Source organism: Phascolarctos cinereus, unplaced genomic scaffold (assembly GCF_003287225.1).
Source record: "Phascolarctos cinereus isolate Bilbo 61053 unplaced genomic scaffold, phaCin_HiC Scaffold_7;HRSCAF=346, whole genome shotgun sequence".
In the NCBI taxonomy this organism is placed as follows: Eukaryota; Metazoa; Chordata; class Mammalia; order Diprotodontia; family Phascolarctidae; genus Phascolarctos; species Phascolarctos cinereus.
This window is the reverse complement of record NW_027556180.1, coordinates 176,471,912-176,489,236: the sequence shown is the minus strand read 5'-3', so window position 1 is coordinate 176,489,236 and position 17,325 is coordinate 176,471,912. Positions and strand designations below refer to the sequence as shown.

The following is a 17,325-nucleotide window of genomic DNA, read 5'->3' as shown; positions in this document are numbered from 1 at the left end:
GTGACTGCAAGCAAGTCACTTCACCTCTGTCTGCCTCAGTTTCCTCAACTGTAAAATAAAGGTAATAATAGCACCTAACTCCCAGATTTGTTGTGAGGGCCAAATGAGATAATATTTGTAAAGGGCTTAAGCACAGTGTCTGACATATTGTAGGCACTAATAAATGCTTATTCCCTTCTTTTCTCCTTTGCTATAAAAAAATAATTCCGATGGACTAATAGCCCCTAAATAAGGGCAGGGACATAAATGCTAAAGACAAGCAAAATCTACTGCTTAAATCAATTAATATCTTGTGCCAAAAACAATAGGTATAAATGTTCACCTAAAAGAGAATTATAAATCTACACTCATACAACATGTTGGAGATTATATGAGTTGCATCCCTTCCAATAAAAAACAAACAGACTTTGTATTTAACAGTGAAAAGAGAAGACAAAGTTATGCCCACTTTCATTTACTACTTAAAAATGGAGTCTCTAAATATAATGGGCTAATTTCTTATCTTTCACAGTGACAAGCTGAACCTTTCAATTTTTTTTTAATCTGAGAATAAATTTCTTAAGTTCCATATCTCTAATAATTTCTTTACTTTTCTGAAGGGTATTTTGATGAATTTTAACCATATCTTACGGTCTTATTTTGATAATAATAATAATAAAAAAAAAACAAGGACCATAGGGAAAACATGGTTTCATAGGATCACAGATGATCAGTTGGAAGGGACCTCAATAGTTCAGTCGTTTTTGACTCTGTGACCCCATTTGTGATTTTCTTGGCAAAGACACTGGAGTGGTTTGCCATTTCCTTCTCTAGCTCATTTTGTAGATGAATAAAACGAGGCAAACAAGGTTAAGTGACTTGCCCAGGGTCACTCTGCTGGTAAGTATCCAGGCCAGGTTTGAACTCTAGAAGATGTATCTTCCTGACTCCAAGCCTGGCACTCTATCCGCTGCACCACCTCACTGCCCTAAGGAAACCGAGCCCCAGCAAACTAAACGACTTGCCCCAAATCACACAGGGGACAAGTAACAAGAGGTGGTATCTGAACCCAGGTCTTCTGATTCCCCAGCCAGTATTCTTTTTACTGAACACAGAAGCTCTTACAGGTGGCAAGAAGGCTGTTTTCTGTTTTTTTTTTTTTTTGCTTTTTGGTGAGGCAATGGGGTTAAGTGACTTGCCCAAGGTCACACAGCTAGTAAGTATTAAGTGTCTGAGGCTGGATTTGAACTGAGGTCCTTCTGACTCCAAGGCCAGAGCTCTATTCACTGCTCCACCTAGCTGCCCCAAGAAGGCTGTTTTCACAGCTATATTACAACCACTCTCACCAGTAAGATATTCTCTTTGAAAAAGCTCCTTCTTCCATGTTACTACTCAGGGATATTTACACAAGGGAAATTCATGCGTTAAACCAGGGACACATAAATTTATGCATGTAATTTCCATAAATTACAAGCATTATCAAAAAGCTTTTATTAGTAGTGCCTGATTATGCATGTTGCTACACAAATTGAATGAGCCTAGGTCATCTCACTTATGAGTTCCTGGTTTCTTCATTATAGTTTTTGGTAAAACATCTTTGTGGAAATTTTTTGCTTGTAAAATTTTCTTACTCTGTGCATCTTTCCAACCAAAAACCCCAACCAAAAACCATTAGGCTTCAATCTAATGTTGGGACCATTACGTCCTAACATTTTCTGATAGAAAAGTTAGACCCTACAACCCAAAGCTTCTGCCAGAAAAATCACACTCCTGCCAACCAATGGGAAGAAAAGAGACTTACCAAGTTGACAGGGCTACTAACATTGCTATTCATTAAGGCCACAAGTCCATTTACTAGGTCACTGCAAAAAGAAGGAAAGACCACATTGTCTATTTCCTCAAAACAAATGATTGTTGAACACATTTTACAAGTTCAAAAACAATTCCTCAATCCCTTCTTCCCCACAAAAGAAAATGAATTGGAAAATATGAGGAATGTAAAAAAATAAAATAAAAATCTTGCAATTAAAATGGATGTTCACACAAGTCCCTATATTCCTGATGAAAACCCATGTCTGATGTGTCCCCAGACATCTGGCTCCCATGGACATTGATGATCGTTTCTTTACCCAGATGAATGTTATTCTGAAATAAAAGCCTGCTAAGATGAAAGGATTATGCAAAGCAAGGAGTTCCCCTCACTGGCATGTTATGAAGACAAATCAAATAATACTGGTTATTGAAATATGATTATGACATGTTCTCCACCACCCCCGATTCCTCTCTCTCCCCAACCAATAATCTCAGACATCCACGTAAAAAGGTCAGGGAATTGCAAATGTTTCAGATGGATTGTGATTGATTGGTCCATGAAAAGTGAAGAGAAGTAAGCAAATTTCCGCTTACCAAGATATGGCTCTTATTTTCAGAAGCTTTAAAGTGTGGCTCTGTTAAAAAAAAGTTACTCTGTAAAAATGACACCTCAGTGCTACACAATGACACTTCCCCTATTCCTATTTGAGAGGCAGCATATCCCTAGAGAGAACTCTCAGTTCTGTACAGGAGGTTTGACTGATGCAAATTTTAAAATATTTCAATCTTCCTCTGTGCATTGTTACCACTGAGGAGCAGGGCATTATGGGTCATGTTACAGTTTTTAAAAAAAATTTAAATAAAGTAATTGTATAAAGCAAAAGACAATGATCAACAGTCTTGCTTTTCTCTTAAACAAAGGAACCTCTTTTGGGGCTATTTTGGCAAGCTTTTCAATTTTCTATTTACAACCAATAGGCATATTTACATTAACATGCTGAAATCATTCTTTTCTCACAAATCAAGCACTCATGCTAATAATTGCCAGTCATTTGATTATTTCTCTATTGTAGAGAAACTGACCAAAAAAAGTCACTTCATCACTATGGCAGTGAATCATTGCATCATGGTACCATCATAACATTCTTTGTAACGGATATGTTTTCTTGTGGCAAAGTGGCCTGAAAAGATTCACAGTTTCAGACATTAAAAGCTGCCATTCAATACTATTTATTACAATTAGTCTGAAACTGGTGGGGGCGAAGGGGGGAGAGAGGAAAGTTATGCAAGTTACTATCAAATAATAATTAAGGCTAACAGGATCCTGGTCACCATGCTTTGAATGAAGGATCATTTAAACATAAACTGGCAACCTTTAAGGTCAACCCTGCACAGATCACACTTACATTTAACCTAAAGTTCTATATCAAGTGTCATTTTGACAAAGTGACTTTTTTTTAAAAATAACATGGCTTTAATGTATATGAGGACAAAACCTGACCATGACAATATCAACCACAGCAATGGTAAAATGTCAATAGTAATGATCATTTGAATTATGTTTGGAAAACAACAGTTAATTTTGCATTATAATGACTAGGTAACATCATCCTAAAAGGTCAAAAATAGCAAACTGTGAGAATGAGAGACCTTTGGTTAGAGATTTTCTCAGTTTCTATGTAGTTTCTTCTCTTGTAATAAACACACCCAATCCCAATTGTAATATAAAATGTGAGATGTATGGATGGTATAGTCGATAGAGGGTTGGCCTAAATGTCATAAAGACTTAGATTTAAGTCCTTCTTCTGACATTTACTAGCTATGTGGCCCCAGGAAAATCACGTAACCTTCTCAAAACTCTATAGCTGTTAAGTTAAAGAAAAATCTCTATATTTCTAAGTTAAAGAAAATTTGCTGATCTGTATTGGAAGGGCTTCCCTCCCAGGGAGACCCTTATACTTATTTTATGGAACTGGATCCTTCCAAAGAAAAGATAGCCTGATATATAAATCAGACTTTTAAAAGATGAAATTTGGCAAACTAGAAAGCAAAATGGACTTGGAATGAGGAAGACAAAGGTTAAGACAGGTTTAAATACTATTGCTGACTAACTGTGACCCTGAGCAAGGGTCTCACATAGTTCTCCTCATTTGTAAAATGGGTATAATACCCACAGTCCCTGTGTACAACGTTGTTGTGAAGACCCAAAGGGATAATATAGGTAAAGCACTGTGCAAATGTTAAAGTGCTATATAAAAACATTAGTTATTATTATTATTTTATTTTTTGGTGAGGCAATCAGGGTTAAGTGACTTAACTTAGGGTCACATAGCTACTAAGTATCATGTGTCTGAGGCCAGATTTGAACTCAGGTCTTCCTGATTCCTGGGCGGGTGCTCTATCCACTACGCCATCTAGCTCCCCCTGTTATTATCATTTTAAGAGTTAAGTTGGCCTAGGATTTGAAGTTAGGAAGTCCTAGGTTGGAATCTCATCTCTGACACTTACTAGCTGTGTGATAGTGATGGACTACAAGGAAGCCATTTAATGTCTCTAAGCCTCAGTTTCGTTATCTACGAAATGAGATAATAATACCTGTTAAGTACTTATTTTAGAGGTTTGTTGCAAGACTCAAAGGAGAATACATGTAAAAGGCTTTACAGGTTTTAAAGCACAATGTAAATTTCATGTTATTATATTGGTAAGTCTCATCCTGGGGGACAAGACATTTAAAACTTTATTTATTTGCTTACTTGAGTTAGTTCGGTATTCATTTATTTATTTACTTATCGTAAGACCTGAATAGATTCTTTAAGTCTGTCAACTCTTTTACAATTTGTTCTAATTTAGTCAGAACTGGGGACCATTTAGGGAGAAAGGATTCATTAAGTAAGTGAACACATACATTTCTGTGAGAACTTAAATGAATAATCCCTTAATGCTATATATTTATATCTATAACAACATACTGATTAAAACTATAATAACAGAAAGGCAAACTCAAGACAGAACAACCTAAAAAGTAGTGGCATACTTTACTATTTTGGCTAGAGGCAATATGTTATAGTGGAAAGGACACTGGACTTGGGATGAGATGAACCATGAATTCTGAATCCTGCTCCTTTAACCTCAACTGCTGTAAGAACATGGACAAGTCAACCTTTCCGAGCTTCAATTCATTTGTGTGTAAAATACGGACAGCACATCTGCAATTCCAACTTAACAAGTTTGTAGTTAGGAGTCAATGATAAAAGATGTAAATATCAGTTATATAAACGTCAATTATCTTTACAGAAATATAAAACTTTCTATAAAGGTCAATTATCATCATCATCTCATCCTCCTCATCATCATCTTTTGGATTTGATCTATGATTTAATCTAGTTTAATTTAAATTTAATTTAGTATAATCTAAATTAATTTAATTTAATCTAATTTAATTAACATAGTTAATTCCTGAAGAGGAAACTCCCTTCACCAATGCAGATCAGCCACTGCTCTGCAAACTGCCAACTTAAGGAGGGGCCCTGTGACACTTAGAGATTAAGTGACTTTCCCAGGGTCACACAGCCATTACGTGTCAGAGATAGGACCTAAATCCAGCTCATCCTTCCTGGAGGCCAGCTCTCCATCCACTATGGCTCACACTGCCTTTCACCTTTATTATCATGATCACCACTATTCTTCTTATATTCAATTGGGTTCCAATACAAACAGTCCTAGAAAACTATCATACTACTATTCTTTAATTTCAGTTGATTGTTGGGCAGATAGATAGTATAATTCCTTTTTGTAACTGAATAAATGTACTGGGGGTATCAGTCAGTCAATAAGTATTTAATTAGCACTTGACAACATGTCAGTCACTGTGCTAAACATTGGAGATACCGAAAAAGGTAAAAACAAAACAAAACATGGTCTTTTTAAGGAGCTTACATTCTAATAAGGGGGAGACAGCATACAAAAATACTATGTATATACAAGACAGATAAAGAATAAATGGGAGTTGATCTAGCAGTGGTGGGGATGGAGAAGGGCTTCTTTTAAAAAGGAATGGGGGAGGGAGTGGGGATGTAAAGTCGAGCCTTGAATGAGACCAGAAAAGCAAGAATGTAGAGGTGAGGAATGAGAGCATTTCAGGCTTGGGGGATAGGGTCATGTATGAAGAACAGTAAGTACAGGGGGTGGGGAGGTGCAGGAATTGACATCATCAGATCGGCGTTTTAGGAAAATCACTTTGGCAGCTGACTAGAAGGTGAATTGAAGTGAGGAAAGACTTGAGGCAGAGAAATCAACTAGCAGACTACTGCAAAAGGAGGAGTCATGAGAGCCTGTAGCCGGGTGATTACTATGTGAGAAGAGGAAGTGTTCAAGAGATTTTGGGAAAGTAGAAACCAACAATACTTAACAGATTGAACATGTAAAACTCAATTTCTGTACATGCAGAAATATCATCACTGTCATCATCATGTGAACATGGATAAAACTCTATCTTGAGCCTGGGTTTCTCTTGTGTAAAATGGGGATTACACTGAAACGGTTGTTGTGAGGAAAGCATTTGTAAATTGTAAAATGAGTGAACACCAGAACATCTTCATTCAAGCAGGAGTTGTATTGAGCAACATTATATTAGCATTTAGACAAAACTGCATCTACCAAAGAAAGAATACTATTTCTTTAAAAATAAAAAGACTTCCACCAATTAGTTCAAGCTTGTGAAGATTTACAATGCAAAACACACCAGGTGAATAATGTAAATAGAATGCCACTCAATGTGAAGAGAGTAAACTAAGAGAATCTCGGTTTGTTGGCATTGTTTTAGAGTAGAAAGGAACCTTAGAGACGATGGAATCCAAATGACTTAAGAGCTGCTCTACTAAAAATAAAAATGGCACTTGGAATCAGGAGATTTAGGTTACAGTGCCTGGGCTGCCACCAAGTAAGCTCCATGACCTTTGCTGCTTTGTTCAGTTGTTTCAGTCACATCCGACTCTCCAGGACACCATTTGGGGTTTTCTTGGCAGAGATCCTGGAGTGGTTGGCCATTTCCTTCTCCAGATCAGTTTACAGATGAGGAAACTGAAGCAAACAGGGTTAAACCAATTGCCTGGGATCACAAAGCTAGTAAGTGTCTGACGCCAGATTTGAACTCAGCAAGATGAGTCTCCCTGACTCCACATGGCACTCTATTCACTGCACCATCTAGATACCCATGGGCAGGATTATTTCAGCTCAGTATTCAATTTTCTTAATGTGTGAAATGGAAATAATACTTGTACAGCCTCTGTGAAGCATCTTTATCATAAAGCATTACCTAAATGTTACCTAATATCATTAGACTTTGATTTGATGAGGATGCCTGAAAAGGGGGGGAGGAGGGGAAATAAAATGGGTGAAAGTGATGAATTTCCTACCCATAGGGTTGAGCAGCAAACTCTACTGCAATATTTATCTCCAAACCTATGAAGTACTAAATAGTTCTAAACAGGAGTATTACTACTACCAGAATCCTTCCAACATTCACTCTATTTTATATGTGCCTTGGGCTGTTCCAATTGTTAAAACAAATTTTTAAAAACAGTCTCTTAGTTGCAGGCTGAAGAATAAGGAAAGACTTCTACAATTTCCCAAATTGGAAAGGGTCTGGTAGACAGATCTTTTCCCTTTCTAGAATGCTGAGGTCATTCTTTTGAACTTGGGAATCAGGAAGACCTGAGTTTGAATCTTCCTCAGACACTTATACTAGGTGTATGACACTAAGCAAGTCGCTTTCACCTCTCAGGTCCTCAGTTTTCTCATCTGCAAAATGAAAAGGGTTGGACCCAGTGGCCTCTAAGGTCTCATAATTCTCCATCTACAAGCCTATTAGTCTAAGAGAAAGTAGTCTAGGAATGGCACTAAATTATACTTTTGACCAACTTTTCATTGTCACTGTAACCCTACTTTTCCCAAGTCTTTGCTGGGTGGATGGATGTACCAGCCAAGAGACCTTACGGCAGCCAAGGGGAACTTCTTGAGCACCCTGTCAAATGGCGTGGAAGAGGACTTCCAGTAACTTATTATCCCTTGCCACTTTAACTCCAGGACAGCAGGTCACAGATCATTTGTGTGTGTGTGAGGGGGTGATTTCCCAGTCTCAGAGTTTTCACTGAACTTTCAGTCAGGACCTGATGCTGAGTACTCTGGATATTCCTTGAGAATATAAAATGCAAATTCACTTCTGGGGAAAAGAGACCACTGGAAAGATTAAAGACTAAGTTTATCCAATTAACAATTTTGTCTTGGAGAGGTGGGGAGAAGGGAACCTGGATTCAAATCCTGCCTTTGACACTTACTACCTTGGCTAAGAAGACAACTTCCCTCGGCCTTGTTTTCCTCTGTGGTAAAATGAGGTAAAGAATTTAGAAGGTCTCTTCTACCTCTAAATCTATGATATTCATGGCTATAAAATTACTAGAAAATCTTTTAAGGGGGCATAGCCTATTGACCAGAGGAATTTTCATAGAGGACAGTATAACTTGTGAAAATATATTTTATATGGAGGTATACAACATAACATAACATAATTAGTTTGGAGGAACAGTCTTGCCCATTATGTGTATAGCTATCCAAAAACAGAATGGACTAATTTCTTCAGGTATATGACTACTTTTCTGGGCTATTATGGAGGGGATACTTAAATCACTATTACGGTAATAGACATTTATATTAAGCTATAGAGTTGGAAAGCACTTCACATGTATTATGTCATTTAAGCCACAAAAAAACCTTTAAGTATGTGCCACAAGTATTATCCCTCCCCCCATTTTATAGATGAGGAAACTAAGGCTCATAGAGAATAAACCAGTTAAATGTCAACAGTAGGATTTGAACCTAGGTCATCCTGATTCTAAGTAAGGATTGAACTAAATGACATTCCAAGTCCATTCTAATTCTGAGACTGTGGAATTCTAAATGACCTCCAAGATTTAAAATCCAATGATTTTATTATAGTATTAGAAAAGGGTTAAATGACTTGTTCATGGTCACAAAGGCTAGCAACTGGAACTAATTCCAGGATTCTCTCCATTATGCTACTGATTACCATTGCTGGCCACCTGTACTCTTAGGGAGCTTGTAAGTGGAAGAGGGTGCTGGAGTGAAGAGAAAGAAAGCCTGGAGGCACTGTGTCAGTGTCCTAAAGTGTCATTTCTGTATCATGATTGGCACTGTGCCCTTTCATGCAGTGAACCACCAAACACCACCAGCAAATTACAGCATCATAGAATCCACAGGATTTTGTAGAAACAAAATTTAAAAATTAATGGGACTGTTTAGATTTTCTTTGAGTGCAATACAATTAAATTATTTTGAGCTAAGACAGAAATTAATTATATGAACAAGTGTGCATATCTATGTATGCATACGTCTATCTCTCTATTGTCTATTAAGACATGAATGGCTAGAAATCCAGTCCTAGGGTTAGGGATACTTGGATTCAATACATACTAAATATGTTACCCTGGACAAAAACATTTAATTTCTTAGTGCCCCAGAAAACTCTAAAACTGTAAGTTATAGACCGTCAGTTGCACTGATGGAGTTCTTTACTTTGATGAAAACACAGGTCTGGGTCTCTACATTTTTTGTAAAGATTTTTACCCACTTTAATTTTTGTGTTTCAAATCTTCAAAATAAGTAATTATATAGAAACCTAGTTTTTTTTTTTTGAAAGGCACCTCCTTGTTTTTCTCTCCTTAGGCCTTTGGGTTACAAAGCTCCATTAGTAACCAATATAAAATCAAAATGAGGGAAGACTGAAAGCCACTCAGCTAGATATTTCATTAAAGTTTGGTGTGCCCAAATTCTGTAGGCTTCCTAGGAAAATACTGGAGTTGGCTGAAGGGAGGAGAAAAGGACACATGGAAGACTGAAAACATGGAACTGATGAAAAGTTAATCTTTGGTGGAACTTCTACAATATACAGAGAAGTCATAAGTTTAAGACAACTCTGAGGAGACGTGCTCAAAGGGTCATTTAACATAAACAATGTTATGATGCATAAACTCCAAAGTTGTATTCCTGAGAAGGTAGAGAATCTGTATATGCTTTTCAGGAATAATGGTAAGACTCCCTAGAAGCAAAGAAGAAACAAGTACACTAAATTGTTTATTTAAATCATTTCTAAGAATTCTGTTTACCTTATATTCTTTGGTAATGATGTAACAAAAATCAGAATGCTTTGGTTATCTTCACTTTCTGATTTTTCTAGGCATAGGAAAGGGTAAAAGGATAATTATTTATATGAACAGTAAAGTACTTCGATTTATTTTAGATTAAAAATGATAATCAAGTTTATTTTCATTAGTAAGCTTTGGTTATATGGGACTTAAAAGATCCTGCTGTACACTCAAAGGAGAAAAATCAAATATGTAAAAGTTATAAGTGGACTTTTTATCAATCTAGGATCTTAAAAACTTTAATAGTGGTTATTTACTACAAGTAATAAATGATACTCAATCATCATTTTCACATAGTATTTTGTTGCTGTCTTTTTATCAGAGACATAAAAAACATTTTCAAATGCAACTTTCTGAAAATGGAAATAAGTAACTATTTTTCAATCCAAACAATAAGATCTCCAGAGGTTAAAAATATTTACCCAAGTTCTTCAACAAATTTAATATCAAATCTGCAGAGTTTTAAAGACTACCTCATCCAAACCAAGGAAGCCTTTTCCAAAGGATGACACAATGTGCATAGCATCTGTTGGTATGCTGCATTCAACAAATCTTTATCATCAAAGCTGAGGCCAGAAATTACACTGATTAAGTCATACCCGGTACTTGACAAATGCAACTAAGGAACACTAGATGGCAGCATGGATTCGGAGAAAACCCACCAAAAGTGGGTTAATTGCTAACGGAGAAACACAAAACTCACATTTAATTTGAAAGACAAGATCTATAGAGGCTTTTTGGTTTAAGAAAAATATTAAAAATCTGAATTTATTTTAAAATGGGAAATGGGTCTTTTCAAACTACCTCTTTCCTAGTGTATCTTGGAACTTTACAAATGAAAATGAAGATTCCTCAGGACCACATCTTATCTGTCCCCAAACCATCAGAACTGGATAACAGACCCTTCAAATTAATTACATGTTACAAAAAACAAATATGCCTTTACCTGACATACTGGAATGCTCGAGTCTGAGACCCAGAACCATATACCTAGGAAAACAAATAGAAAGCCTATTAGGAACACAGTAGTACACAGGGGTATGCTGGTAAATGTTTAACAACCAGCTCTATCAAAAAAAAGTATATAACCTAGGTTTTGAGTTCAATCTTCATTATTAACATTTCCTTACCTTCTTAAGTCTAAACAATCCACAAAACAGTAAGTCAAGCCTTGTTTCATAGCTTTTACCTATTTTAGTGGTACAAACACTTGCACTGAAAATTTAACAATTCTTGGGGCAGCTAGGTGGCACAGTGGATAGAGCACAGGCCCTAAAGTCAGGAGGACCTGAGTTCAAATCCAGCCTCAGACCAAACACTTGATACTTACTAGTTGTGTGACTCTGGGCAAGTCACTTAACCCTGAGTGCCTTAAAAAAAAATTAACAATTGTTCTGGCTCTAACACACCCCTAAATCACTACTGAAGGCATGAAGGGGATCAAATTCCAAAGAACACAAGTTAAACTTGAAATGAATGTGTCTAAGTGTTGAAGATGTGATTTCACTCTCAACAAAAGTTTTTCTCTATTATTCTCTCCTATGGTGAAAACACTGCAGCTAATATTAATTCACATTTACCTAATGCTTTAAAAGCTTCCGAAGAGGAATTTGAACCCAGACCTTCCTAACACCAAGTCCACTACCCTAATCGACTATACCATGCTATCTCTCATGTTGATTGGTATTTAGCAAAGGCAGCCTAAAAAACAGCCAGAAGAATTGTCCTCAGGGTGGTACTCTTTTTGATGGCCCACACAGAATGCTTCATACCTGAGAATATTTTTATATACTGCTGAGAAACTGGGTCATTACATTCTTGGCTCCCTGATGAAATGGTTTGAGCTTTCAGTCTTCTTATTTTAACGACCTTTTCTAGCACTGACATTTAGCACTCTATTTTTAAGTGCTTAGGGCATAACTAGCCAAGACTAGGAGATTATCCTGATAGCCAACACTCGCCATTTCTGGATTTGGTTATGACTGCTTTCTTATACTTCAACCTTGAGTGAAGAGAATATTAAGGATCAGAAAATTCTTACTGCAAATTGCCCTAAATCCTTTAAAATGTTTTCTTTAAGTAAAACTGTAGAAGGGGAATATGCTAGCATATGTGGTTTGCACATAGTAGGTAGGCTCTCAAATATTCTTTTTATGAAATTTTGGGAAAATATAGAGCAGAAAAGAAAGCTAATAAAATGGTTCATTTAACCTCAAGGGGAGGAAAATTGGGGCAAGAGATGATGTAGTGACTTAATTTTTTTTTTGGTTCAGACTTGTGATTTTATTGGTAAAGGGAAACCCTCAGATAAGTAACTATCCTGCAACTTACTATCTTAGAAAATTGCTTGTAGCAAGAGAGGATCAAATGAAGTAACATTTATAAAAGCATTTAGCCCAGGGCCTGCCACACAGTAGGTAGTTAATAACTGTTTCTTCCCTTCCCTTCCTTAAAGTAACATGCCAGGGGTCATATAATCAGAATTCATCAGAGACAAGAACCTAGCTTTTCTAGACTTCAGATTAGCTCTCTTTCCATTGTACCATATAGCCTTCCTTATGGTAAATAAATAAGTGTCCTCCAAAGGAAGGGACATATATCCTCTTGGTAGAATAGCTTGATGATGATAAATCACTTTCTCTAGCTGCATTGTGTTAGAAAGATTTCTTTCTTCAATGGAGGTGAGATAGTGGGAGAGAGAGAAAGTACATGTTTGATAACAGAAAATAAATGTTTTTAAATACATGTATGCTATATTCCTGAAACACATGACAACTTGTTTTTTTTAAAGCAAGATCAGTGTTATCACTTCTTGCATCTGTTTTCCACCTTGGGTTGTGGCCCAAATTATGGCATCAGAGGTTCTACAGAAGTATTTGAAGGATTTTTAGAGGGAAGTGTATTTCACAGTTTCGTGGCCAAGTTTGGGAAGGTTCTGCTTTCTGTTTTTTTTGGTGGGAACCAGAGAGCTATTAAGAAAGATTATCTCTGAGACCAGCTCCTCCCTCAACCACAGCTGCAACTGTACCATGACCATAAGGTATATCCTTCCCCAAACATTAGCTCTGAAGGGATAGGCAGTTGCCACTGGTACACTTACTCTACCACCCAAATTCCTAGAGAGTTCAGGGCTAGCTGGTGGGGCTGAGTGGTTTAGAATAAGCTGCATGCTAAATCAAAAAATGTAAGGGTTGGAAGGAGTCTGAGGAATCATCTAGTCTGGGGGTTCCTAACTTGGGTCCATGAACTTGTTTTTATAACTACATTTTAATGTAATAATTTACTTTATAATCCTAAGAATTTTATTTTATGAATCTAAAAACATTACTGTGAGAAGGGGTCCCTAGCCTTCAGATGGCCAAAGGGATCTATGACATAAAGATAGGTGAAGAATTGATCCAATCCAACCTTTTCCCTCTGCAGCCAAGGAAACTGAGTCTCCCAGGGTCAAAGTGAATTTCCCAAGGTCACACAGAAAGTGAGCAGCAGCAGAACCTTGACTCCAACCCAGGCTTCCTTAGCTCTCAGTCCAGTGTTCTCTCCATAATATCATGCATCCCAACATTTAAAGAATTGTTTATATATTATTGGTAGTTTCACTTTTGAAAAACAGTTGGTAATACCTACCTGAGTTTCCTTTTGGCCCTTATCTCAGCAGATAGTGCTGGGCTGGAGTCAAGAAGACCCGAGTTCAAAACCAGCGTCAGACACTTGCTAGCTGTGTGACCTTGGGCAAGTCACTTAACCTGTTTGCCTTAATCCACTGCAAAAGGAAATGACAAGCCACTCTAGTATCTTTATCAAGAAAAGTCCATGGACAGCATTGGTGTGTTACCATCCACAGGGTCAAAAAGAGTTGGACGCAACTGAACACACTACGGAACAGGATGGATTAAAGTAAGTATGGACTTGGAGCTGGAAACTAAAGTCAAATACCAGCTCTGACAATACTTGTGTGACCTTGGGCAACTCACTTTACTCTCTCGGCTCTAATTTAATAATTTATAAAACAAGGATGTCAATAATGCTTAGACCGCTGATGTTACAATGTCATTGTGAGATCCAAAGGAAATAGTGCAAAAGCACAGATACAAGTTCTAAAAGTTATTTAAAAGCTTTGTTGTTGTTGAGTCTTTTTCAGCCATGTTCGACTCTTCATGACCCCATTTAGGGCTTTCTTGACAAAGACACTGATTTGTCATTTCCTTCTCCAGCTCACTTTACAAATAAGGAACCCAAGTTAAACAGGGTTAAGTGACTTGCCCAAGGTCTAAGTGTCTGAGTCGGGATTTGAACTCACAAAGAGGAGTCTTCCAGACTCCAGGCCTGGTGCTCTATCCACTGTGCCACCCAGGTGCCCTATAGCAATAGTAGCAAATATATTTAGGGGGAAAAAAAAGCCTTGTAACTCAAAGGTAGATTTAATAATTAGTAATACATTTAAATTAGTCAGCCAACAATAATAATAATAATTAGTAATAACAATGAGTTAGCATTCAAGTTTTAAGGCTTACATAGTCCTTAACAAATATAATGTTTTATCCTCACAACAATTCTGGGAGGCAGGTGCTATTATTATCCCCATTCTACAGAAGAGGAAACTGAGGCAGAAAGAGGTTAAATGTCTCATTCAGGGTCACACTGCTAGTGTTAGGAGTTACAATTGAACTCTGGTCTTCATAAGTCCATCTACTATGCCACCTAGCTTCCCATATATGCACATAGACAGCTAGTATTGTTCTCACATTTTAATGCTTTCTATAATATATTCCATGTTCTACCTAAAAACTTCATTACAAGAAGTATACCAGTTGCCCCATCCAGGGACACTCATTTGCATAATGTTTTCCTCAGAGGAATAGAAAGTTGCACAATCAGTGTTCCATTGTGGTAAATTCCCTGTCACTCTGACAAGTGCCATTCCACATCAAAATGTCTATTTTTTACTTGAAATTCTCAGTTATTGTTTTTCTCTATTGTGAGTAAGTACTGTTTTCTCTATTGTGCGTAAGTAAAATCCCTACCTTACCCTTCTCTTGTTTTTAAGAAGGGACAGTAGGCAAATCCTGCTAGATGAGTGCTCTGTGAAACAGGCAGCCAGTAGACAGTGTTAAACTTCCTAGAGGTTTTTTCCTCCTTTAAAGTCACTTAAGGCTTAAGTCAAAGTGCTGTGGAGTCTATGAAGTTCATTATGAACATTAATTCCCATGACTGGGCTCTCAGAGTCCTCCTTCTTACATCCCTTCCTGTTCCCACTCAGGAATGTGAACTGGCCTTAGATATTCTAGGGTTCCTGCAGCTACAGGCCTGGTTTAGAACGGGCCTAATGGTTGAAGGCTGACTTCATAAAATCAGATGTGGGAAATGGGGAACGCCTCTCCCTGATTCTGAGCAATTTCACGGTCTTCCCTGGGCTTTTGTTACATTTGGGGGAGAAGGGTTAAGAGGTAAGAGGGTCTGGTAATCCTAATTAAATAGTGGGAGAGAGGAATCTTTTACCTAATAAATCAGTGACAATGTCCCTCAAATCATTCCAGATGTCACATGCTTGCTATTAGCATGCATGCTCGTGTGTATGTGTGTGTGTGTGTGTGTGTGTTTGTTTGTTTCTGTTGAGCTTTGATGGCTCAGAATGAGTGTAACAGTAACTGCTTCTGTTCTGGCCAGAGACTCTGAGAGTCTTCCCCTATCAGATTCATTCTTTCTTGGAGTCAAACTAGGCCATCTTTTGCCTCAGTTCTTCCCTAGCCTTTAATTACTAAATGGGCTTTGCCTCAGACAAACTGAGACCCAGGAAAGACCCTAGCTTAGAAAGGCCATGGTTTCCCACAGCATCTGGGCCATCGCCAGTCGTCCTAACTTACGTCTTGTCACTGGACTCTGATGACTCTGGAGGGGACAGTGAGGCTGATAACTCGGCACAGCTCTGCCTCACTTAAATCCAATTCACTTGTCAGTCAAGACATCATCCCATGATGCCACTGGTCCTCTTCAAGAACAAAGGACAAATAACGACAACCTCCAGAGGTAACTAAGAATCGCACTGGAGAGAGTGCAGGACTTGAAAGCAAGATCTGATTTCTTGCCTCAGCAACTTAATGGCTATATAACCCTAGGCAAGTCAGTTAACCTTGTTGAGCCTTAGTTTCCTCAAGTGTAAGATGGCGACACCTACCTTTCATAGTTGTTGTGCGGATCAAAAGAGACAACACACGTAAAAATCCCTTTGAAAACCTCAAAGTGCAATATAAATATTAGTGCAATGTCATTATCGTTAGGGTGTTTGCCCTAAACTTTCACAGCAGAAATCAAAAGCCAGGTCCAAAAGTCCAAATCCACTCTATTTTCCATCACGCCATGATGCCTTTGGTCTCTTACTTTGGGTTATCGCCTTGTGGGGAGCACATACTGAACACCCACTGTGTGTCCAGTTCTGTTCATATGCAGTGAGAATGACTGATCTTAGGGTGAGTCTGAAACCCACAACATGACTCTATGCTGGTCTTCCAAAGAATACCAAATTTCTGGGTATTCTTTTCTACCTGACAGCTTCACCAGGTAGTAGAACTAAGTCATTATGGCATCATAGTTCTAGAGCTAGAAGGAATTTCAGAGATCACAAACCTCCTCATTTTATAGTGGAGTAAACTGAAGCCCAGAGATGTTAAACAGTCTTTTAGCTGTGGTATTGTTCAGGGTGACTGTTGGCCTACAGCACTGGGCCATAGGGTGATCATATTCAGGCTGCTAATTGTGGTCACTTGTTTTAATTACTGATACATATCATTAAAGTTTCATTGGGGAGGCAGGGCAGATAAGATTACGCTCTGTCAATAAGAAAGCCAAGCCTATTACCTAGAGAGCTTCAGTTTCATGGATCTCTGAAGGCAGGTTTAGAGCCTCCAATAAGGCAAAATACCACTAAGGATTGATAAGTTGTTCCAACATTTGGCATTCTTACTTGCGTACAGAGAAACAGCACAGTGTGGTGCACAGAGCCTTTGGAGTCAGGAAAACCTGGACTTGAAAGTCCTCCTTTACCAGCTGTGTGATTCAGGGCAAGTCACTTAACTTGTCAGTGCCCCTAGGCAATCCTTTAAAGCTACAAGCTGCAGAAGAGGTTTCTGATATTGACAAAATCACAAGACTGGCACAAAAACAAAGAAAGACACACACAAATGCACAAACACTTGCAAACACCCTCCACACCCGCCCCAATTGGCCCAGAGAAATGAAACAATGTGCCCAGCCAGCATATACCAATCTACACATAGAGGACATATGTATAGGACTGGAGAAGAGGACAGTACCAATC

General features: G+C 37.9%; 1 protein-coding gene across 3 annotated transcripts in view; it reads right to left on the bottom strand.

Annotated features, from left to right (window-relative positions):
- UXS1 (UDP-glucuronate decarboxylase 1) overlaps positions 1–17,325 on the bottom strand; it is a 146,210-nt gene that overhangs the window by 10,541 nt on the left and 118,344 nt on the right. For all 3 annotated transcript variants that reach the window (XM_020987928.2, XM_020987929.2, XM_078147365.1), the window contains exons 11-12: positions 10,957–11,000; positions 1,781–1,841 (exon numbers count right to left, since the gene is read on the bottom strand). In XM_020987928.2, coding sequence (XP_020843587.1) covers positions 1,781–1,841; positions 10,957–11,000 — 105 coding nt within the window. The remainder of the gene's footprint in view (positions 1–1,780; positions 1,842–10,956; positions 11,001–17,325) is intronic.